The 24,032-nt window shown below is 39.0% G+C and overlaps 1 protein-coding gene across 7 annotated transcripts in view; it reads left to right on the top strand.

Annotated features, from left to right (window-relative positions):
• Window positions 1-702: 702 nt before the first annotated feature.
• The window catches only part of EML5 (EMAP like 5), a 94,681-nt gene continuing 71,351 nt past the window's right edge, over window positions 703-24,032 (top strand). For all 7 annotated transcript variants that reach the window (XR_008462261.1, XR_008462262.1, XM_054161933.1 and 4 more), the window contains exons 1-3: window positions 703-1,173; window positions 20,800-20,959; window positions 23,519-23,617. Coding sequence is in view for 5 of the 7 variants with exons in the window: in XM_054161933.1 (XP_054017908.1) it covers window positions 977-1,173; window positions 20,800-20,959; window positions 23,519-23,617 (456 nt within the window). In the remaining 2 variants the exon portion in view is untranslated. The remainder of the gene's footprint in view (window positions 1,174-20,799; window positions 20,960-23,518; window positions 23,618-24,032) is intronic.

The following is a 24,032-nucleotide window of genomic DNA, read 5'->3' on the forward strand; positions in this document are numbered from 1 at the left end:
CATGGAGGCAGACTTACTCCCTTACACTGCTGGCTCAAGCACTAGAGAGATGTCGCTTTTGCATCTGTGGGATTAGAAAATTATGTTTTTTCCCGTGTAAAAACCGTTTCAAGAGCTAAGGATGAAAAGTTGTGTCAGCACAGATGTGGAGGTGACTTTTGTGTGGTGTATGAGGCAGGCGGTAAAGGGTTAAGAAACCACAGTTGACATCTGGGATCAAATGGCGCTGCCCCCAAATAGAGCAGCGTTGGCGGTCGTTTAAACACATGGGCGAGGGCCTCATTCAGCCCCAGCGGCTGCTGGGGGCTAAGTGGCAGTGGGTCGACAGAAAGGCAAGGAACTGGTATATACATCAAAGGGAGAGTAAAAACGTGTAACTAAACTTGTGAAACGGGGAGAAGTCACAGCCTCGCTTAAAACACGAGGTGTGTGGGGGGGAATAAAAGGAAAAAAATGTAAATAAAAAAGCCCCCCAAACCCCAAGAAGGTGCGATAGTGAAGCTCATCACCTCCTGGCCAGGACTTCTCGGCGGTGGGTCTGCCTTCTCCCCACACCGCCATCTCTGCACGCCGACGTCTCGGCCCGCGCCTCCCGCCGCTGAGCGTCCGCGCAGTCCCGCGCAGTCCCGCCCAGCCGCCTGACGGCGCTGCCCTCGGCGCAGGCGCAGGCCGGGGCGCTGGGGGGGGTGGGGGGGTGGGGGGTCGGAGCGGCGCCGCGCCGCGCCCTCGCTCCTCGTCCCGGGCGGTGTCTCAGTGCAGCCATGTCTGGCGGCGCGAGGCGACGGGGCGGGCATGGTCGGCGGCGCCCTCTGTGAGGCGGCGGCGGACGCGCGGCGGCGGACGGCATTCATGTCGGCTGGCAGGGAGTAGCGCGGCGGACACCCAGCCGAGCGGAGGGGGCGGCCGACCCGTCGCCCCATTTCCGCGGGGTCTCTGGCCGGAGAGAGCCGTACCCGGCTGGCGGGGGCGGAGGGACATGGCTGACCGGAGCGCGCCGAGCTGCCACCTGCGGCTAGAGTGGGTCTACGGTTACCGGGGTCACCAGTGCCGCAACAACCTCTACTACACGGCGGCCAAGGAGATCGTCTACTTCGTGGCGGGGGTCGGCGTTGTCTACAGCCCCCGTGAGCACCGGCAGAAATTCTACCTGGGGCACCAGGACGACATCATCAGGTACCACCGCCGCCGCGGACACCCGGGCCGCATCCCGCCGCGGGCCCCGGCCCCCTCTGGGCGCCCTTGCCCCGCATCCCGCCTCACCCCCCGCCCGGTGCTTCCCGCCCCTTTGGAGCGAGGGGCGAGTATCCCTCCGCCGCCGCTTGCCCCAGGTACCGTCCCGGGCTGCGCCGGCAATCCAGCTCCCGCATCCAGTCAGTGCTGTGGGGATTCGTGGCGCGGATCGAGATACATCAAGGGCAGACAGCGCTTTCTCACCCTCTCTGCGTCGCCGCCCGGGCTTTGCCGTGGGAGAATCAGGCTGGAAACGGCTTTCGGCTGTCGGGTTTAACGGGCCATGACTTGTCCTCTGGCCACCGGTGAGCGGTGCCGAAACTTGAACGGGCGGCTAGTGCGCCAGGTTGCCCTACCCTGCCCGGCAGCCTGAGGGTCGCTGCTTGGTCCCTGAATGTCAGAGGGCCCCTGAATGTCAAAGGGCCGGCGGGAGGAGGAGTAATCTTTTGTGCCCTGAAGTACTTGGGCTGCGGAGGAGGTTAATCTGCAGCAGGTAGACCTTTGGCTCTCATTTAAAAGGCAACGATTACATGGGGAATTATTGGCCTGCCTGTAACTCATGCAACTTTTAGGGTAATCTTGAAAGACGAGCCTTTCTTGCAAAATGGAGTTTTCTCCTGTAGCTCAATAGTTTATTTGGCAGCGAATGTTATCAAGTGCTGAAGTTCATGAAAAAATAATTATAAACTCATGGTGCAGAAGACGTGTGCTGGTGTTTGTTTCTAAGTATTCTTCACTCCAAGGATGCTTTTATAAGCCTAATGGTGTGAGATGAGGGAGAGAATTTGAGGAGTGTGAAGGGTAGATGTGAGCCTGACTCATCAATCCTTTCCCTTCCAGTAGGTGTCATTGCGGATGAATTTTAAAATCTGATCTCCTTTGCTCTTCCTCCTGGGGCAAGAGCTAGCAGGAGACAATTTTGTAGATAACATTCAGCACAAAATTTGTTTTTTATGATGCTTAGTGCTCCAAGGCATACCTTCTGTATGTGTTACTCTCACAAGTAACAGGTATTGCCTTTGGAGAGCAGAATAGGTATGCCTTTCATTTAGCTCTTAGACACACTAGAAAACTTGGTCATAATGGCAAATTTTTTTTCTTTGTTTAAATCTTCTTCTTATATGACTGTGAATGTCCCTTAGGATGTTGTGTCTGTAGTATATCTCTTCTTGATACTAAAAATATGAAGGGAAAAAAAAAAAGGCAGATAATGTACCATTTTAGACTGTTGTACTATAGATGTTGAATTGGAAGTTTGAATCACTGTTATTTGCATCATCGAGTGCTTTGATGTTCTCCTTGTAGTCCAGGGAAGTGTTTCTTAAGAACAGCTAGCTGCCTCTGTTGTTAGGTGTTGCAGGAAATCCAGATCTGCAACTTCCCATTGTACTTCAAAGTGTTGGCTCATTACGTGTTCTGATCTGAGGTCCAAGGTTGCTGTGTGATTTTACATGTTTAATACCATGCGTTTACGAGTGCTTCCAAATGACACTGTTTCAGTAGGACTTCTATAGTAGGACTATACTGTAAGAATTGCATGTTTTGAGATACAACTGGGGATGTTGTGTTTTCCTGCGGTGGCAGTTTCTTGCTAACTCTCAGTTTTAGTACAGTGTACTACTACATTTGGCCGAAATATGACAGAACTCATTATTCAGAATGTACTACAACAAACAAACAATCTGTCAAAAATCAGCAAACCAGAGAGAAAGAGTGTGGCTTTATCTGATTTGTATAGCTATGTGCGTCAGTTTGCATGGTACTTCAGCCTGGTGTACTGGAGTTGCTCCTGCTTTGAGTTGTGCTGATGTTGAAAGAATATAATTCAAAGTATGCTAAAGCATTGCAGTTCTAGGCAGTTAGAATTTTGCATGCTTCTTAAATGTAAAAGCTGTCAAAAATATTAGTATGCTTATAGAAGAATGCTTCATTTAAAAGCAGCATGTCTATTTCTAATAGTAAGATTAGAATTGCAGTGATCAGTGTTCACTTGCTGCTTTTTTCTAAAAGCAGCATGGTACCATTCAAATGTCATCATCCTGTATTTTTCTTCATTAAACTTGGGTACCTAGGTGTATCAGTTCTCAATACTTAAAGCAGTCATAGTATGAAGGTTAAGTAGCAAAAAGTTGGATTTTTAAAATATGTGAAACATTGCAAAAATGGAATTATGTAATACAGAATCAATGTTACCGAATTTTCTCTGAAGATAGCAAACTCAACTGTTGTAGTGCAGAACCCCCAGCATTTGTGTTTTAGTAGGCTCAGCAAGTACTGTCCAAATGCTGAGGCATTTGATGTTTTAGTGAAAGCAACGGGAGGTTTGAGTGTCTTTTTACTAGTATGGGATCTCACTTGTGGCAGCAGATCGGGTGTTTGAAGGTCTTATATATTTAAAGAATCAAGCTTCCGTGAGCACAGCTCCATAGCTACAAAGACTAAGCAGGACATGTTGCATGCTACATGGTGATATTATTAGTACTCTTCATTATGAGAACTTTTATATCATTATCATACTTTGGATGACATTCTATTTTAAGCATCAGTCAGGAAGAGAGGAATTGCAATTCTTAAGTCATGGATCAATTCACAGAATCACAGAATGTTCGGGGTTGGAAGATTCTCAGTCTCCAGAGATTGAGTCCAACCCCCCTGCCAAAACAGGATCACCTATAGCAGGCTGCACAGGAAAGTCTCCAGAGAAGGAAAGTCTACAACCTCTCTGGGGAGCCTGTTCCAGTGCTCTGTCACCCTCACCATAAAGAAGTGTCTCCTTGTGTAAATGTGGAACCTCCTGTGTTCTGGCTTGTACCTGCTCCTTGTCCTGTTGCTGGGCGCCACCAAAATGAGACTGGCACCTTCATCTTAACACCCACTCCTCAGATATTTATTAACATAGATAAGATCCCCTCTCAGCCTTGGTTAACAATTAGTATGCCTTTTGCTGTGAAGCTTTACCTCCTTTTATTAAAGAAAAAAATACTAAACCTACCAGAAGATTTTTTACATATGATTAGGTGTTCTAGCATAGCTTATTTCTAATAAAAATAATCTCATTTCAGTTTTAATTAGTGGCCACACTTTCTCCAATCCCCAGCCTTGGGAGCCTACTGAAAATATAAGAACTTTCAGTGTTTTGTCCCTCCATTCCATTGATTGCTCTTTTGGAATAGACAAAGGTGTAGTTAAGATCACTTGGGCCCTCTTTTATTAGTCTGATTTTTGGATTGAGCAATCTTGTATCTTCGATTTGTCTCTAAAAAAGACTTCTCTTGCTTTCTGAAGAGCTTTTAGTTTTTGTATTTGTTTTTTAACTCTTCTGAGAATTTCTACCCAGAAATCAACTCACCTGCCTGGAAGATAGAGGATATTATCTTTTCCATCTTGTTTGTCTCCCATTTTTATGGCGTCTGTACATTTTTGTTTCAGTCCTCTCTGTGTGTGGACACTTGTGGAACATGTCACTTAGATGCAGAATTGCTTTGAAAATCTGCATCTTTTGGTAGTGCTGCTAACTGATTTTTTTTTTTCCCCTTGCATTTTTAGGAGTAGAGAGGGAGGGAAATACTGTACCTGAAACCTGAGGTGACTTGCTTTGGTAGTACTATCCATTGCCAGCAGCATAACTTGTACATTTGCTGTGCTTGCAGAAGTTAAGATCCCCTGTCCATCTTAGGCTGTTTGTATGTGAGAGATTCTCATGGTTCATTCAAAATCAGTATTATTCCTTCAAAGTTACTGATTTAAACTGGATATTCTGTAGGATTTCATAAATCACCAAACTAGCTTGTGAGATATAGATTGGTTTCCTTTATGATAGCGAGAAGGAAGCAGTGTCTTAGTGTGTTTGGTTACAGGTTTTCTTCATTGTTTCTTCATAATTTTAGTGGTTTATGGAGCATGAGTTATTTAATGTAGGCTGTCCTTCTCTGAGAGACCTTAGGGGGATCATATTCTGATCTGTATAAAGATTCAGAAGATGCCCCCTCAGAGTTTTAATTTGTCATAATGGAAACCAGTGCTCATGTTGAGGTTTCTTATTTGTCTGGGCTTCCTAAAGCATCTTTATGTACTTTATCTGATGGAAAGTAGGAAAATTGGAAAACCTGAACTCATCAACCTTTTAAAATGTCTGTCTGTTGGCAAAAGCCTTTGATGTTACCAGGACTATTACCTTTGCTGACATGCTCCAAGGAGACTTTTAAAATAATTGTTCCTTTTCATGTTAGCTATGTGTCTTTTTTTTTTTTTTGTGAGCTTCAGAGTACTGGGATTTTACTGGTACTTAACTTTTCCCTTGGTGTTGATGATGCTATTGAAAACCAAAAGCCTCATATCAAATCAGTACATCTTTTTGAGTTATTTAGTAGACTTGGCAAAAATGCACATTTTGCTTTCTATGGCACCTGTTCTTCAGTTCAGCTGCAGCACTCATTTGCAAGTCTGTCCTTGTGCACCATTATCTTCATGGTAGCACAAAGCTACCACACAACCATGCAGTTCAGAGAAAGAGTGGCTACATTCCTCTGTCAAAATGAGACACATTTGGAAGAGTTGTTGTAGCTTTCCTACTTTTTAAATGTTCCTCATGTGAATTAGCTGGAAAACAATAGCCCTGTTGAATATACTTCCTACAACTGTATCAGCAGTAAACTGTGACTATTTGAGTAAGATGACTGGTACATTTAGATTTTGTTGCTAAAGGAAGTAGCTGGCACATCTTGTGCTAGAAAACACATTTGAATTTCTGCTGGTAATGTCATAAGCTCATTGCCCTACTTGTCAAAAATTTGAGTACTTTACCTTGACTTGGTCTGAGTTGGGGGAAAGAAATTATGTATTATTTGCCCTAGGACTCATGCAGAGTTCTGTTTTTATGGGCAGACATAACTTTAATGATTATTCAGAAAACATTTAAATTCTTTATTATTAAGATTCCCTGCTACAAAGACAGAGGAGAATGAAATTATTACTGTCTTCAGTTTGGTTAAAAACATCTAGTTCTTTCCCCCTTCCTGGCCCTCTATATCCAAGATTGTAGAGAGGTGAATAACATGCTTACAGAAAGCACAGGTATATGTGAGAGAGGTAGAAAGAAGGACAAAACATTTCTCTCTGTTCTGGAAGAGATAAGGTTTGACTGTTTTCAGCAAAATAGTTTACTTGTCTAAATCACAGGTTTTGTAAAGTCCGTTTTTCTTGTTTCTGCAAACTCTGTAGGAATCACTTTGGACTTTTTTCCCCTTAAGGAACAAAAAGAAGCAGCCAAACTCTGGTCACTAATCTGTGGTCTTACTGGGCACTTGGAGACTGTCATCTTTCTATATTTCAGAATTTAGCTCAATCTACAAGAGATTGTCCTGCCTGAGATTCTGTGATCTTGCTTCTTTATTCCAAAGTGAAATAAACTATTTCTTTCTACTGTCAACATTTCTGAGGTTCTAGTGAAAATTTAAACCACTAAAATCACGTCTGCTCCTTGGTGTTAGTGCTGTCTGCTGACTCTGAAGGAGATTTTCTGCCTGTTTATGCACCTTCATCATGAGTCCCACTGTCTGCATCTAAGAAATTATTGGACTCCTATCTGTTGGTTTCTAAGACTGCTAGTAGATAATTTCCAGATGGGAGGTCTAGACTTCCTCTGTGTGTCTTTTAGCTGTGGTTTGTAAACAAAAATTCTAGCGGTGCAGTGATTAGACAAATCCCAGTTTTGAATGAAAACTCTGGTCTTTACCTCATCCTCTCATTTGTTAACTATGCATTGTTATGACCTTGAGTGACTAGCTATTGGACTTCCTCTGTAAAGATGCTGTTTACTTCTGCCACCTGATTGGATCACCTCTCTTTGTGTTCCCCCTTTTCATTAGTCCATGGAAGGAAAACCTTATGAAAGAGGTTTTCCTCTTATGATAGAGGAGAATGTATTTCCTCAGAAAAAGAGATAAAAGGTTTCACAATAATGCAGAAGGAGACTATTTTATTTCCATCTTTTCTATTCCTCCAGTGTACTTACACCCTAAGATCTACTCTAGTTCTCAAAAACTTCAACAAATAAGTAATTGAAAGTTCAGGTATCTGCTCTCAGGTTTGTTGTCTTGCTTTTGTCTGGAATAAGTGGTGTATTTCTCTGGCCTAACTCCTGATGACAGTCAAGCATAAATGTTAAATAATAGATATTATGTATAGCTACAAACATTTATCAGATGGAATTCTGTCATTTGGTTTGTCAGCAGATTATGAATTTTCACCAGGAATTTCATGATGAGTTGTGTATTTGAAATTCCAGGGAATTGAATTAGCGTAGCAGTTGCCCATGAGGAAAAACGTCTTAATTTTCCACTGTGTGCGCATCATTTTCCATAATTTCCTTGAATTACTAATTTGATAGGTGGAAAAAGAATCTCCATCATGTTCTGGTGAGGAATTCTTTGCATGCCCTTGAATTCTGTGCAGATCTTTCTTTCTAGAGGACAACTCCTGTTTGTTTGTTTATTTGCACAATGTAACCTCTGAAATTATTTCAACAGTCATAATCTTTGAATAAAGACAGTTATCCTCCCTTGAATTCTCTGATAATTTTACTGAGGAAAACAGGAGTAGAATACATCTTAGAGTTGTCTGAAATGTGAAATGGGTCATACATAGAAACACCTCAAAATGTTGCCTTTATAATACTTAGGAAACCTACAAGGGCCATACATTATGGGTTATTTAGGATAGTCCTGGGAAACCAGTCTTTGTTCTTAAGTCCCAGAGAAAGTCTTTGGTAGGAATCCTTCCCCTCTACTCAGTGCTGGTGAGGCCACACCTTGAGTACTCTGTTTCAGTTCTTCCCAGTACAAGCCTGATACGGTGCTATTAGAGGGAGTTCAGTGATGGGCCACAAAGATGATTAAGGAACTGGACCATCTTTCCTGCCAAACAGCTGAAAGTTGGAGCCATTTAGCCTATAAAAGCAGAGGCTCAAAGAGGATTGTGTCAATGTATATAAATACCTGAAAAGAAAGCATAAAAATGATGGAGCCAGGATGTCCACTGACAGGTCAAGTGACTTTCTAACCAAAAATCAAAATTGGAGTCCCAGTCTGAACACTGGGGGCTTTCAGAATTGGAAGTTCAGTTCCAGAGCTTCAAGATTTTGATGACAAACATCCATTTTTGATCTTCTTCCCGCATACAAAGTCAAGTAATTTCATGTAAATGTAAGGAAATTATTTTTGACATTATTTTGTCTTGAAGAAAATTAGACATCAAGAATAGATTGTGGTTTTTTGGTATGCTGTGGAATGTTTACTGTGAAACCTAACATCTTTAATAGTCTTACTTTCTGCAAAGAGCAGCAAGTTTTGGAGTATTTGCAGGTGTGTTGGTGTTCAAATGTGACAACTGTGGTTTGTTCTCTGTGCACTTTTGATGGGAGTATCATGTTCTTGTTTCAAAGAACGAGAGCAATGTAATGCTGAAATTATGTAATGTGTACCATTCCAAGAGCTATATTACAGCAACTCAAATCACTTGAACAGAATTACATTAGCCTGATGAATTAATCTTTGTGGATAAGGCATTTTCCTGTTCTGGATACAGTATTTTGAGGGACTGATGGAGTTTTTGCCCTGAACGTTCAGATTAGCAACTTAAAAATGAGGTCTTCTCCTTAACTTATTCTTAGAATTATGTGGTGCCATGTTTGTTTTGTTCATAGTAATGATAAATCCATCTACTCTCATTTAGTTATCTCTAGATGATCTTTAAGGGCATAATCAGTTTATTTCCCTCCACTAAAGAACTCATAATTTAGGTCTCATTAAGTCATGTCATAATTAAAGTAATCACTCCTCCTATGAGCCTTAACTGCAAGTATCTTTTCACTATCAGTCAAAATGGCATTTCTTACAGCAGAAGTAATTGCTAGGACAAGATGTGAGATAATTATTCTGCTGACTGCTTCATTTATGCCATGGTTCACAAGGACAAATCCCCTTTTTTCCTTGAGGAAAATTAAGTTTTCTGGGTAGTTCTTGTGCTGTTCTGAAACACATATTCTACCAGACTAGAAGGTGTACTTCAAGGGATTTATTGTCAAATATTCATTACAAGTCTTTGGGGTTTTACTACAGAAAAATTTATGTACCATCTTTTTAAAATATGCATGGATTTAGTTTGATAAACCAAAACTATTTTAGGAATACCGAATAAAATTCATTTTTGTAGTGGGACTAGAGTGTTCCTGTTGTTTAATATGCCTGCATACCATTGAAAACTTTATTTTCCCTAATTAAAACCACATGAGTAGAAATACCAAAAATAACCAAGTATCTAAAGCATACTAGAAGTTGATTAAAGTAGACTGACACAGCAAGGAGCTACAGGCTTACGAGGTTGCCCTCATGCATTATGCTTTTCATAGCCAGCAGTCACATCACCTTCTGATCTGATTCTGTCAGCACTCACAGGCATGGTTGGTTCAGGTCAATACTTAAATGAGAAAACATCTTGGTGGTGTAGGAAATGTTTTTCTTGATTTGATAGTTGGCTCTTTTTCTCAGAACTAATGCAACAACATGAGAGTCTAGGCCAATGTCAGAGAAGACCAGGAAATATAATCCAGGGCTTAAAAATGTTTGATCATTAAAAATTTTAAAGGTTTTTCTGCAGAAATTTTGAGGTTTACCCTAATCTTTTTGCTTTTCTAAATCATAGCCACACTTACTGGGTGATGCTAAAGAATGGTGAAATTCAGTGTATTCCACAAAGAAATTTAACTTTAGCTGAGAGAGTTTAAATTCAGAGTGTATAGTACAGATGCAACTTCACACCCAAAGGAAGAATCCATGAGGAATCTACGGTGTGCAAGCCCTGAGAGCATTGAGTCAACTGAGAGTCCCTGTCCTTTTGTTTGTCTCATCTGTGAAGAGACAAACCGTTTTCTTATTTCCTGTTTTTTGAAGTTTTGAATAGTTTACATCTAAGATAGCTGGAATGGAACATAATGTGAAGAAACAAACTTTATTTACTTGTTATTGTAGATATTGTTTTAGATTAGATGGATAGTATTAGTAACCAATGGAATTGTTTAGAAGGGGTGGATTGTGGTAGTTTTAGGCTATGCCTTTAAAATTTTTCACAGATCTTGAACAGAAAGTGGTAGAATGTAAATAAATCCCTATTGGGTGTAAAAAAGGAAAATACTGATAAATCTAAACAATCACATTGGAGAGATAAGGGACTTACAACTAGTTTACGAAAACAATCTCTCTCTTTTCACTTCTTTGGCTCTGGCTGATGTTTCTCCTGGCTTTACTGAGCTTGGCTGCTCTGCTTTTGTTATGACTGGTATTAACAACAACTTCTCTGCTGTTTTCTCTTGTCCCTTTTTGTGTATAGGGGGTTAGGGAAGGAGTCAGGGAGGGGAGAAGCTGTTGCAGCTCCCCTGGTCTTTGGCTGGGGCGGGGGGGTTCCTGTTCTGCTTATCAATTGTAAATACCTGTAAATATTTGTAAATACTATATATTTTGTACATATTCATTGCATTTCATTGCAGGTTGTAGTTTTGCTTGTAAATACAGCTTTTATTTGCTTCCAACTGAGCTGGTCTGGCAAATTTAATGTTGAGGGGAATTTTCAACCCACCACACCTATGTTTTGTTAGTCATCCTCTTGATACAAATAGGAAAATAGAGGATGTTCCTGACTGATTTTTTTTTTTCTTCTTTTTTTAGTATTATAAAGTTAACTTACTGGTTGTGTTTACAATGTTGTGATATTGATAGGCAATATCAGCTTAGCATGTTTCAATTGGCCAAGAGGGCCAATGGCATCCTGGCCTGTATTAGGAATAGTGTGGCCAGCAGGAGCAGGGAGGTCATTGTGCCCCTGTACTCTGCATTGGTTAGGCCACACCTTGAGTACTGTGTCCAGTTCTGGGCCCCTCAGTTTAGGAAGGACATCGAGACACTTGAACGTGTCCAGAGAAGGGCAACAAGGCTGGTGAGAGGCCTTGAGTACAAGCCCTATGAGGAGAGGCTGAGGGAGCTGGGATTGTTTAGCCTGGAGAAGAGAAGGATCAGAGGTGACCTCATTGCCCTCTACAACTACCTGAAAGTTGGTTGTAGACAGGAGGGGGTTGGTCTCTTCTCCCAGGCAACCAGCACCAGAACAAGGGGACACAGTCTCAAGCTGTGCCAGGGGAGGTTTAGACTCGAGGTGAGGAAAAAGTTCTTCACTGAGAGAGTCATTCGTCATTGGGATGTGCTGCCCAGGGAGGTGGTGGAGTCGCCGTCCCTGGAGGTGTTCGAGGGGAGATTGGACATGGCACTTGGTGCCATGGTCTAGTTGTGAGGTCTGTTGGAACAGGTTGGACTTGATGATCCTTGGGGTCTCTTCCAACCTTAGTTACTGTGATACTGTGATACTGTGAATAAAAGAAAGTTGTGGTATTCCTTGAACTTATGTGGCAGAATTTGAAAATTCCCCGTGCTATCTTAATAATTGAGTTAAATGTTTAACCTAGGTTCTATTGAATGTTCTCTTCAAAGTACATCTAGTCAGGATTTTCTATGCACTGAAATGCTGATACAAATTCCATCTGGTGCCCTATGAATTCCCTTACTTGTAACTCCCATCCTAACAGTGATGTCTGACTTCTTATTACTTCATGGGGTCATCATTGACAAATTTACTTGGGCGCTCACTTTTTTTGAGGTATCTTGGTGTTGTTTGTGTGTGGATTAGCATTCTTCATCAGAATGACATTCATGTGCTGAAAAGTATTGGATTCAGTAAAACTCCTCTTGAGCCACTAATTGAAGTGATTTTCTTCAGAAAAAATCCAGTTTGTTCACAGGTATTTGTTTACCTTAGACTATCCAAACCAATAGATATGTGGAAATGAATCTTAAACGTATGCTTTAGATTAGTTCTAAGAGATTTGTCTGTGATTGATTCACCTAACAAACTGCTGGGATGAGCACCCAGTGTCAGAAGCAGGACCCCATCATCAGAAAATCCTCACCTGTGCATCCTTTTAGAGCAACCTGTGCCTAATAAGTAGATAGTGGGTAGGATTTGTGGTGGCACAGGAGGACACCTGAGCAGACTCAGGCGCCCTGTTCATATCTGAACATTCCTTTTCATGAGGATTGCTCTGATAGAGTGAAATGTTTCTCACATTTGAATGCAAGAGTCAAGAGATCTGTGTCCAAGAGTTAGTGCCAAAACCTTGGAGAGGATAATGTCATTTTTTGAGTGGTCAGTTTTATAGGTACCACAAGTGGTACTTCTGCTAATGGTTTAACTGGCTCTGTGACGGACATGCTTCTTATCTTATTTTGACAATAGGATGTGTTACTATTTAAACTTAGGCTTCATACAATGTATATTGAATGGATATTTGAAATAAAATGATATGTATATAGGATAAAATGCTCAGTTCTCTTAAAGAACTCAACTGAAGAGAAATAAAATTTGAGGCAAAGCACCAGCCCTAATAGTAAAGCAAATGTGTCCAAGTTGAAAATCGTGTTTGTAAGGTGCTCTCATAGTTACAGTAAGTCATTGTTTTCACCTCCAGCTCAGACTTCTCACTCTTACTTCTCTATTGTGCTTTTTTTTTTTCTTTACAAGAATTGGAGAATGGAATTTGTAGTTATGGCATGGGTTTATAATAATGTTCTAAAAGACTAGATGGAAAATAATTGTTTTACTGCTTTGCATCTTTATGTGGTACTTTTCTTGTGACTAAATCTAGTTGGATGTAATGTTAGAAGTAACAGTTGCCCTTCTGAATTTTCTGAATTATAGGGTAACTTATTTTTATAATAAGACTCCTGAAAATACCAGACTATAATATAGGTGCAGGCACACACACAACTGGCGAAAAAAACACCCAAACATATATAAAGGTAGAGGTCACTTAATGTTTATGCATTGTAGTAATTTGAGCTGAGTAGTTGTTTCCTTTTTATCATGACAGCATGCACTCATAATGAGTGGATTAATTCTATGTTTTGGTTAGCTGACAACTGCATAAACCTTCTTCCGACTTTTAGAACTGTGTTAATCCTTGTGCCCTGTTTATAATGCCTCTACAAGAGCAAGCAAGGTGAATGATGCTTTATCTTAGATCAAGACAAGGCATCTGACAGCAGTTGGAAATTGCCTGAACATTCATTGTGGTGAGTGTGACATTTCAAACTAAAGTCCTCCAGATAGCTTAGGGAAATAACAAGGAGTGCTGGTAAATGTTTGATTTGGTGTTTGTTTTTTAATGGAAGTTGCACTTTAGATGATATTTACATTTATAGTTACAGGTTCCTTTACTTACTACTTTATGAATTGCTCTTTCATCATAGAAATTAATACTGTAAAAATGAATAGCCTGTGGAACATCACACAATAAGAAGTTAATTTATAAGTAATGGTGATTTTTATCTTTTGCAAATTACAGCATATGCTTGTGCACATTATGCTGTTCTGTGGGCTCATCACATTTTTGTAGTTTTTCTAAACAATGATCATGTTTTTGTAAGTGATGTTTAGATGTTGTCCCAGCTTCAAGGCTCATTTTGGCCTTTCTGGGCATGAAGCTAGATGTTGGGATTGTAAATTTGAGATAAGTGTTTACAGATGTATTTGGCTTTCCTTTTCTGTAAGAAAACACCTTTGACTAACACATGGAGAACATCTGTAAGCCTGGTGTTCTCAAGAAGAAATCTAGGGTATCTGTAGTCTTCAGGCTTGGGAAATTAAAGATCATCTTAGTGCTCTCCTGCTCTACACCTTCTTTGATTGGTAATGAAATCCAGTTCATTGAAGCACAGAATATTGTGCTTATCTTGCCTTATTTTACTAGCAGCTCTGCCACTGCCTCCTTCCCACTGTTCCTTATTTTAAATCAACTGCTAATTTTACCAAGGTGACCTTTTTGTATAAAAGAAAACCCTTTCAAAAGTTGTCACTAATTACTCTGTGACTCCACTCTTGAATATTCAGATGATAACTTCTCACATATTCAGGTACGTTTTTCACAATATATTCCATAGATAAGAAGACTGAATTTCTGTTTAATATGCTTCTTCAGAAATATGAAAGAAAATTGTACACTCTGTGATTATTGTTTTTCTATGAAATACTGAATGTAGAAGGTGTAGTATAAATTTCAAAGTTAACAGAAGGAGAATTAGTAGTTAAAAACTACTAGATTAAAATCTCCTACAGAGAAAGTAGCAAACAGTAATGTCTGATTTTATAGCCATACTTGACTCAGTGTCCCCATTATTAAGTGGCTACAGCACAATAATACTGAAGTTGATGAAGTAGTTTCTTAGCTTGTAAACTGCTTAGAATGGAGTATCAGTGGTTCCACTTTAATTTTAGGCTGTGTCAGTTTTTTAATCTGTGATAATTTTGTAGGTGTGTATACTTTTTCACCACTTGCGCTCAGGCATGAAGAAATGTTTTCTAACTTTTTAGCTAACAGATCCTAACCCAGTCATTTCTTAGTGCTTGTGATTTAAGGGATCTCTTTTGGGTCATCAAATGTAGTGACCCAAGGGAGATGAAAACCGGGACTGTCTCCCTCATAACTTGTTGGTTGACAGATGACTCTAGTACCTTTTCTTCCTGCAGATCCTGCTCTTCTGTAATATTTTTCCCCAATGTTTTTCCCTCCTTTTTTTCCTGTTGCTGGTACTGGGGAGGCTGTGTTTGACAGAATTTAGAATTTAGGCTTAAAGAATGGGTTTTAAGTCCTTACATTGTCCCATGAGAAAAGAAGGAAGTAGAATGTTTTAGTATGTGGAATTCCATTCCTTGTTTACCTTCAGGCTTTAGTATGTCATGTTATTGTACCATCAGTTAAAAGAATCAATTCTGATTATAATATATGAATAGCTAGTAAAAATAATACAATATTGTTATAGCAAATCTTTCTCCAAATAATTTTGGAGTATATGATATTTCTGACTGTGAGAAGAAATTTTTGGCTAGGACAATGCAAGTAATTTTGCTGCTTTCTTTTTCAAGGGACATGTTAGAAAAGAAACATCTCTTGGATACTTAAAGTCTTGTGATGAAAGTGTCAGTATCATGTAGAATTTGGAAAAAATCCAGCACTCTCTACTCAAAAAATGAGTTCTCCTATTGGCACTTTACTAGGAAGCTTAAGCCAATCCCTTTCTGATCAGTGGAAGACATGACTGTGCATCAGTGTTACTGTGCTCACTCTCTGTTTCCTTCTGTTTGAAGTTCATCTGGTCTTTCATTTTTTCGTTATCCTCCCCCCTGTCTGCTGAATTTTGGAACCAATAGGAGCCCAAGGCAGTTGTTAGGATTCTCTAGGTTGATTATAAACATTTCTTATTAATCTAAAAGTATTTGAATCTGAGATGGGAGAATATAGAATGGTAATGAGATAAGCTGCAGCTGGGAATAATCAGCATACAGTTTTAGTTCACCCTCCCTGCTTCCAGTTCAGACTCTTACTTTGAAATTGGATGCTTGTACAGTTTAAGATATATTTGGCATTACTGATGCTATGACAACAACTATATGGAGGACCCAGCAGTGGTTCTTTGTGATGAGTACTGCTTTATTTTGTCTATGGGAAGTAAGTGTGCTCTGACTTGATCTATTTAAACTTTGTGGAGAGATGTTTGCTGATTACAGCTCTTTCTGCTTTTAACACTTCAGTAGTATGCCAGAAATGGTTTTTAGCTTCTCCTGTCATTCTTTCTGGGGAAATATGGATAAGTGGCAACAAATAAGAAAATATCTACAACTATGAGCAAAATGTATGTAAACATACAATGAAAATGTTTCCTGTATTTTATCATAGAAACAAATTAACACTTGAAATTAACTGTTAGTTAATGGATATCTGAGATGCTGTTATTTTACTGCAGTATTATTTTGTGCATTTTTACTGGTGCCCTAGATTTATGAAGCTCAGGAATAGTCACATGAATATATTCTTGGATTTTCATCCAATAGTGTTGCTAAGGAAACATCATCTTTAATACTGTATCCTTGTGTGCAGCTTGTCTGTATTAATCAATGCCACATAAAGATAAAAATATTCATAATTTCTTGTATGATAAAATAGTTTATTATAGGCTATTCTCCTTCAAGATCCCTTGCCACTACAGACCTCACACAAATTGGAAGGTCATGTCTGCATCTCTGATCCCATCCCAAACAGACATAGTATGAACACTGTTAATGCTTTTTTTTCCATAGGCTGCCATGAATATTTAATATTGTTAATCTAACATAGGTATTATACAGTGTGTGGATCTAGTCAAAATGGTGGGAATGCTTACGTGCTGCTTTGAGAGGGAGAATGAACCTTTTCTGTATGAAGTATAAAAGAGGAGCTTGAATGTACTAAATTAAGAAGCATCCTCCATTGCATTATACTGTTCAAATAGTAATACTGGTAACACTGTATTTCAGCCTGCTTTGAACATCTCTCTAGGAAAAGACCTGTCAGTCAGAAATACTGGTGGATATTAGCCTGGCAGTGGTGTGGCTCAGTTGGTAGCACATAAGACCTTTAATGGGGAAGGTCTTGAGTTCAAGCCTGCAGTGGGCACTAGTGTCCTCCCTACTCTAGTCATGAGGTCTGTGGTGACAGGTTGGACTCGATGATCTTTGAGGTCTCTTCCAACCTTAGTGATACTGATACTGATACTGATCTCAGTTCTCTCTACAGGTCCAGTTGTTTGGTTTTGTTGGCAACAGTGACAGGCAGAATTTTTGGATTTTCTGCTTCTGAACTCTTCTGAGAAGTATCAAATTTTATAGCCAATTTCAAAATTAATTTTACTTAGCAGTTTGTTAGCCTAATTCTTACTGTGCTTGATGGTCACGTTTGCCTTTTGGACATTTTCCTTTGTCTCTGCAGAGACACTGCATTAGATATAACATCTGTTCTTGAAAAGCCTGGGTCAGAAAGGCCAGAGGCAAGCAAAAAGGACTGAAAAACTTCTCTTGTTTGGACTTTTTTTTTTTGACTTAAGGGAAATCAAGTGCAAGTTTACAGTCTAGCTGTGTGGGCTAGGTGCAAGTACACTTTCAGCATTTGAACCTGGACAGGTCATTCCGGCTTTCATTACCAGGGCCATAGAAGTAACGTGAGTTCTCTCCTGAGTGCAGAGCTTTTGATTCCACTAAGCAATCTTCTTCCTTTGTGAGGGGGCGAGTGTACTTAAGTCCACGAAGCCCACCCCAACATATTTGGAAGCTATCTTAAGAGCTGAGCCACACTCACGCTTTTCTGTCTGTCCTCAGAGGGTGACTGGATGGATAGTAAGCAACTACTTAAAATACTGTCCCAATAGTTGTGTATTATTAATGTCTCTGTCAAGATGTCTCGGACATCCTACCCAGGTTATCCAGAGGCAGTTTGCACTCAGTGTTTGATCCTGTTAACGGCATCATGCTACGAGTCAACATAGAGCAAACATTTACGATTATATTTTCTGGGCATCTATTCTAGTGGTTTTGTTTGTTTGTTGATTTTCTTTCTGCACTGAGAAAAAATGCATTGCTCAGGACTGTTGGGTTAATGGAAGTTCTTGAATATGTGAGTTATATCAGGGCTTTTACTCTACAGGTTAGATGCCTGTAAGTCCAGTGAATGAACTGAAAAGGGTCTCTATATTGCATAAAACTGGAGTCTAATCTTTGAGTTTCATCAGCAACTCAGATTTTGAGACCTGAAATTCTGCGTGGTGCCTCATGGGTGTAATAACAGCCAAGACTTAAGTACTGAGGAAAAGCATCTTGTCATTCACATTTCATGTGAAAATCATGTAAATAAATGTGGCAGTTCCTTTTCTTAGAGTTGGTTTTAGAAATAGAAGTCCCCTGACTCTTTCTGTGTTTTCCATATAGCCTGTCACATAAAATAGTTGTAAGTTTTACTTTAACCTATCCTTCTCTCTTTGATCTGGAATAAAAGGGGAGGGGAGGTGCTTTCAGGTAAGTGTTTTCAGTCACTGCCAGTAGCTCTGCTGTTGTTTCCCTGAAATTACTGCATATTGGCATTAAAAAAATAAAAAGCTTTTTGTTTAAATATATTTGTCATATGTTTATCTTCTGCTTTCAATGACTGTTTAGAAAGGTTGTTAGCATTTTACTGTAGAGATTAAAGTGATTAAAATTCAGGCTTTGGATCTTAATTTCTGCTGCATTATCCCATATCAAGGCAGAATTTTTTCTCAGTTTGTTTAAGCTATATTTTGATGTAGAAACAATACGATGATGTTGCTATTACTTACTATTTGGCATTTATTTGTCAGAAAGAGGAAACAGTCTCTGTTTCTACCTGGTATGCTTTGAGTGGAATTAGTTGGGATACTTGGGCTAGGGAAATGTTTCCCTGTACCTTGGTAGTTCCTTTTTTATTGTCCCTTCCATCTCTAGTGTGTTAGATTTGTCACTTTGGTCTTTACTTAAAAACATTCTAAGCTTGTTCTTGCTTGCTGGAAGGCATTTTGTAGGGGAGCTCAGGCACGTTTCTGTGTCCAGGGTAATAGCTGGGCATTTTTCAAAGTTGCAGTTGGGGGGTCATTTTCACTTGCCTGAAATTGCAGAATGCACTAATAGCAGAGCTAAGTACAGGACTGAAGAGGTCAGAAGTTATAAGACAGCTGGGTTTTAACTTTTTTCTCTTAGTTTCATTCTCTGTCCTTTTTTTTTTTTTTAAATCTCCCCATCCCCCACATATTCTTTTCACTTCCTTTCTCTTCTTCAATTTCATTATTGTCTATAGGGTCTCATTTCTCCCTCTCTGTGGTATCATTGTAAAAATGAGATCATTTCAAATGCATCATTTTCTCCCCCTCCAGATGCTTTTCCTTTTTCTCCATGCATATACCATCTGTCTCTGTGTGCTCTGGGAGATGTGCAGGTGTTGGTCAGGATTAGGTGGCAGAACCAAAGTGAAATGTGATAGGTTTTGAATGCCAATTCTTTTCTGCATATTTTTTTAATTATGAAGTTGCTCTGTCAAATAAAGAAGGAAAAACCAGAAAAACAACTCTGGAATTAAAGAGAAGTGAAATGGGGAAACGATTATTGCTTGATGCTGGTGCTGACAGTAATGTGTAGTAGCAAAAGGAATTCCCGTTGAAAGGTCCAGAGGCTTTTTACCTTTTGTACAAACTCTGAAGTCAAATGTTCCTCTCAGTTGTACATGTGGAATTTGCCAAGCAATATCAAACAACTGAAATGCTGTGTTGAAATAGTTGGCGGGGGGAAGGGTCTATTCCATAGTGTAGTATGACTCAATGTAAGCAACTTCTGACATATTTTTCTCTTGCTCTTTCTGTATATAGAAAATGTTGTACATATTTTGAGGTAGATAATTTTCTCTGATAATTTCTTGATTAGCTTTTTCTTCTGTGTTTATAGACCTGCCCCTTGTCTCCACTCTTTGAACTTAATTTATCAAAATCTGTGTTCCAGTGGAATCTTTTTACCATTGCAGTGTTCAATCTCCCTCCTTTCCACATGATGCTGGGAAGATAAATACGTGTAGTATGCGTTGTTAATAGTTCTGTCTACCAGTTTCCCAAGATCATTACTCTGTGATTAGTTAGAGGAGGAGATATTTTTAGCCAAATAGCCAACTTTTGAAGTTTTATCTTCCTAACTTATGTATGGTATTTCTCACATAATTTTGGGCTGCTGTACTTAGTTTGTGTAGAATGTCAGCAAGTAGCTTGTTTGGATTTCTGTTAGAAGGTATTCTCACTGATGTTTGTGTATTGTGAAATTGAATCTTCAGACCTCTGTGTGCTGCCTTGCAGCTTTCTTGCAAAACAAAGTATTATCTTACTGACTAGCATGCTTTCTAGCTTGGTCCCAGACATGACAAAACAGTTGTGGTGATCCTCTGTGGACCTTGAAAGACTCTGCAGTGTGAACTATTAAGAAAGTTCTGTGCAATGTTTGAAAATTGAGAAGTTAATAATTACCTGAAATAAACTATTCTCAATTCTTCAGTAGTAAAATTAAGACATGTAAGATATTCTCGATCTTCAGTTTAGTCATCTAATGTCTAGTCATAACATCTTGTCTAAGCTTTGGCTCAGCAGAGATAGCTTTAGAAGGCTCTTCAGCCCTCTCTTAAAAAGGACATCAAATACTATGTGAAATGAAGTACTTTTGGAGATAGATCTCCTCCTCTGTTGATGCTAGTTATGTAAATAGCCAAAACCCAACTTTTGTTATGCAACCATTGTCTTTCTAAGTGTTACGAAAAACGGAAGGGAGAACATATTTTTTAGTGCATAGAAATCTGACCTCATTTAGTAAACTCTCTATGTTGGAACAGGAGATTAATGCAGTTAGTTTAATTTGAGAAGGCTTGAGACTTCAAATTCAAGAAAGATAGTGACATATACTATATGAAAAGAATTTTGCAGCTTTTGTGGAATCTGTGATACAAAATGACATTAATAGCTACTATCAATGGGAAGATTAGTAAAATAATTTTTAAAGGAAAAATATTAATGCAGCCAGCTAGGCAAATGTAAAAATATTTTGTATCTTTTTCTTTGGCAGCCTTGCTTTGCATCCTGAACGTGTATTGGTGGCAACAGGTCAAGTTGGAAAAGAACCTTACATCTGCGTTTGGGACTCTTACACTGTGCAAACCATATCTGTTCTGAAAGATGTTCACACACATGGTATAGCTTGCTTGGCTTTTGATTTAGATGGTCAGGTATGTAATAATTTTTTTCAAACACCTGAATTGTTTATTTGCCAGAAATCTTAGGTAGTTTTCCTTTTTTTGAGGAAGTGCATTGACTCAAATTTTATCTGATTATTCCTCAAGTTGAGGGAAAAAAGTTGGCATTAATGACGGACAAATACATTTGGCAAGAAAAATGTAACTTCAAAAGAGTTCTGATTGAAGATGGGGTGTTACAGAGATTCTTGTGGTTTCTGGGCTGTACTTCAGGGTTACAAGCAAATGGTTGGAGACAGTGAACCATCGCTGTGTAGTAGTGTGCCTTGTATGCAAAGTGATGGCAGTTCCATTGTATTAACTCTCTTGGACTCTGAATGTCTTTGGACAATATCCCCTTCTCTGTCATGTGTTTTGCATGCATCGGTGGCTCTCCACATTGTGATTGTCCAGACTCATGTATCCTGGATCTAAGAGTCAAGAAAAAAAGATTTTATTTTAAAACATTGAGTGGTAAATTGGCTCTCAGAGCTGCTACTTACAAGGGAGATGATTTTTACATGACACTTGCTCCTGTGAGTAAGGAGGCTTTCTTGATTGATGCATTTGAAATGGGAAACACACATTAGGTGGCACCTAGAGAGGTATTAGCCAAGAAACTCCTTTCTCTATTTGTGTTCTCCTGATCTTATGCAGCATTTCTTGCCCTATGGCTTAGCCCTGCAATACAGTAATTCTGATTTAGCTATATTCTCAGTTGCTTACTAAAAAAGGTTAATATCTGTAACTTACTCATGCTTTTTCAAGTGAGGATGCATGGTACAGACCAGTTGCAGTCCTTATTAAGACAATGTTGAATGGAGCTCAATTGAACACAAATAGAGTAAAGTTTAATTGTAATTTGTTAAAACATTTTGTAATTGTTATAGGGAGGTTTTGAGTTTGTTTGAATCATCTACAGATGTTATAATTTAGGTTTATTGGTTTAGGGAGTCAACTTCAAGAGTCAGTATCTTTCTCAAACACGTTTTTCCTTGTCAGTTGTTACCTTTTCTCTCTTTTCTTGCCTGTGTAAACTTGTGTGAATCCTCTCTTGAACAGCCTTAATAATTTCAGGTCAAAATGTATTTAACTGTGATTGAGGTGTTTCTGTCTCTTTTCTTTAGAATGCAGATATGTATCCCCTGTGTGTGTTGGAGAGCTCTCTGTGTAGATCTGTGATTTATTCTAGGGGTACCCAGTGCTGATTCTTGTGTTTAAAGCCATAAATGGTCAGAATTTGGGATGTCTACTTTTCTCAGCATTTCCATATGATCACCTTTTTTTGTTGCTTTTAGTTAGAATTTTGTGGTCACAAAGGAAAGCTGGATACAGGGTTTTCAAGATCTGCATCTCCAGAGTTCTCTCTGTTTGGAAATAGAGTAAAACACAAATCTAGTTCAGGAAGATGTGCAAATATGTGTTTCCATCTTGCCTATCCTTTTAAAACTACGTTTGTCAGAGTCCCTGACCTTTCTTTTAGAGGCTTTAATGTTTGATATTAAGCATACTTATTTGATCTATTTGGTGTTATATGGGATTTAGACTTATTGCTCTATCACTTTAATATACTGAATTCATGGCACAAGCAGTTGTGGTATACAGATGAAGCACAAGAAAAAATGTGATTTGTGTTACTGGTATCTGTATGATCGGTGTCATGATGCTCGGCATCTCCAGTCACTTAGATGAAATATGTGGATTGAAGTGAGCTCAAAGACATAATGCAGGTCAAAATCTGTTTTATTAATTGATTGGGTTTTATACTTTATGTGGGGCTGTGCTATATAGACATTCCTCCCCACCCTCAACTGCACTGGCTAGCTCAGGAAGACATTGTTTATTCTTTATGCGTTACCCTGTGCAGAAGTGTTTAACAATTGAAAATAAGTTGGGCTGCAAAGCATGAGACGATCTCCAAAGTCTTTTGCTATGTTTTCTTGGAAGAATATTTTTGTCCTTTCTGGTTTTACAGAGTAACTGGCTTCAGAATCTTTCTGAGTTTTAGCCTTGGTGAGATAGTGTGCTTGGAGTTGTGTTAGATTCTAGTTTGAGAAAGGGTTTAGAAAGGAACATTTTTGAAGAATCAGGCAAAAGGCTCTTAGAGCTATTAACAGTTTTTAATATTTTGTTTACTTCCAAGAGTCTTGAAGAAAATACTTTGTATTTCCTGAACTTGTAAAATAAATATTTAAATACTGCAAGTTATATATAGAAGTAAACATGTGTGGTTTTATAGACTTCAGTGAAATTACTCCTTTTTGCAGATGTCTCCTGACTGCTGCTCAGCATGTGTGCTGTATACAATTATATATATATTAAACAGTATAAATCAGAAATATGGTTTTATCTGAGAAGATCTTAAGGTTCTTTGTGATCATTATTATTATGGAAGCATCTATGGCATAAGATGTTGTATCTTTTGTTTTCTTCTGTGTTGAAATGTAGCTATTGCTTCTAACTCAATTACATTATGAGTTTGTTGCCATTAAAAATGATGACTTAGACTTTGTTTAATATGCCTCTTAACTCATTTAATTTGGACATTTTTAGCGTTTGGTCTCAGTTGGTTTGGATTCAAAAAACACAGTTTGTGTATGGGACTGGAGAAAAGGAAAATTGTTATCAGTGGCTCCTGGTCATACAGACAGAGTAAGTATAACTGAAATATTTGAGCATCAGTGTAATATTAGTTTGTTAAGCCATGTCTGTGTATAGATACCAGAGCTATGTCTGAACAAAAACACATTTTATGCTTTAGAAATTGAATTTACATAAAGCTTAAGTATATTCACATATCTTAATATTTATTCAAGAGATACACATTTATTTTAAAATACCTAACTCACCATTTATTTGTGTATGGAAACTGTAAGCATGTAGGGGAAGTGCAAAACTAATGTGCTTCCTAGACCCTAATTCCCCAATGGGAAATCAAAATGCAAATAATCATTTAAATTTTTCTAATCTGTAAATGAACCTTAAGGTTGTTTCATCATGCCTTGTAATTCTTGTAGGAGAAAAACCCAAACAGAAATAATAAGAGCTATGTGTTACAATTTCTAAA

Source organism: Dryobates pubescens, chromosome 5 (genome assembly GCF_014839835.1).
Source record: "Dryobates pubescens isolate bDryPub1 chromosome 5, bDryPub1.pri, whole genome shotgun sequence".
Lineage (NCBI taxonomy): Eukaryota > Metazoa > Chordata > Aves > Piciformes > Picidae > Dryobates > Dryobates pubescens.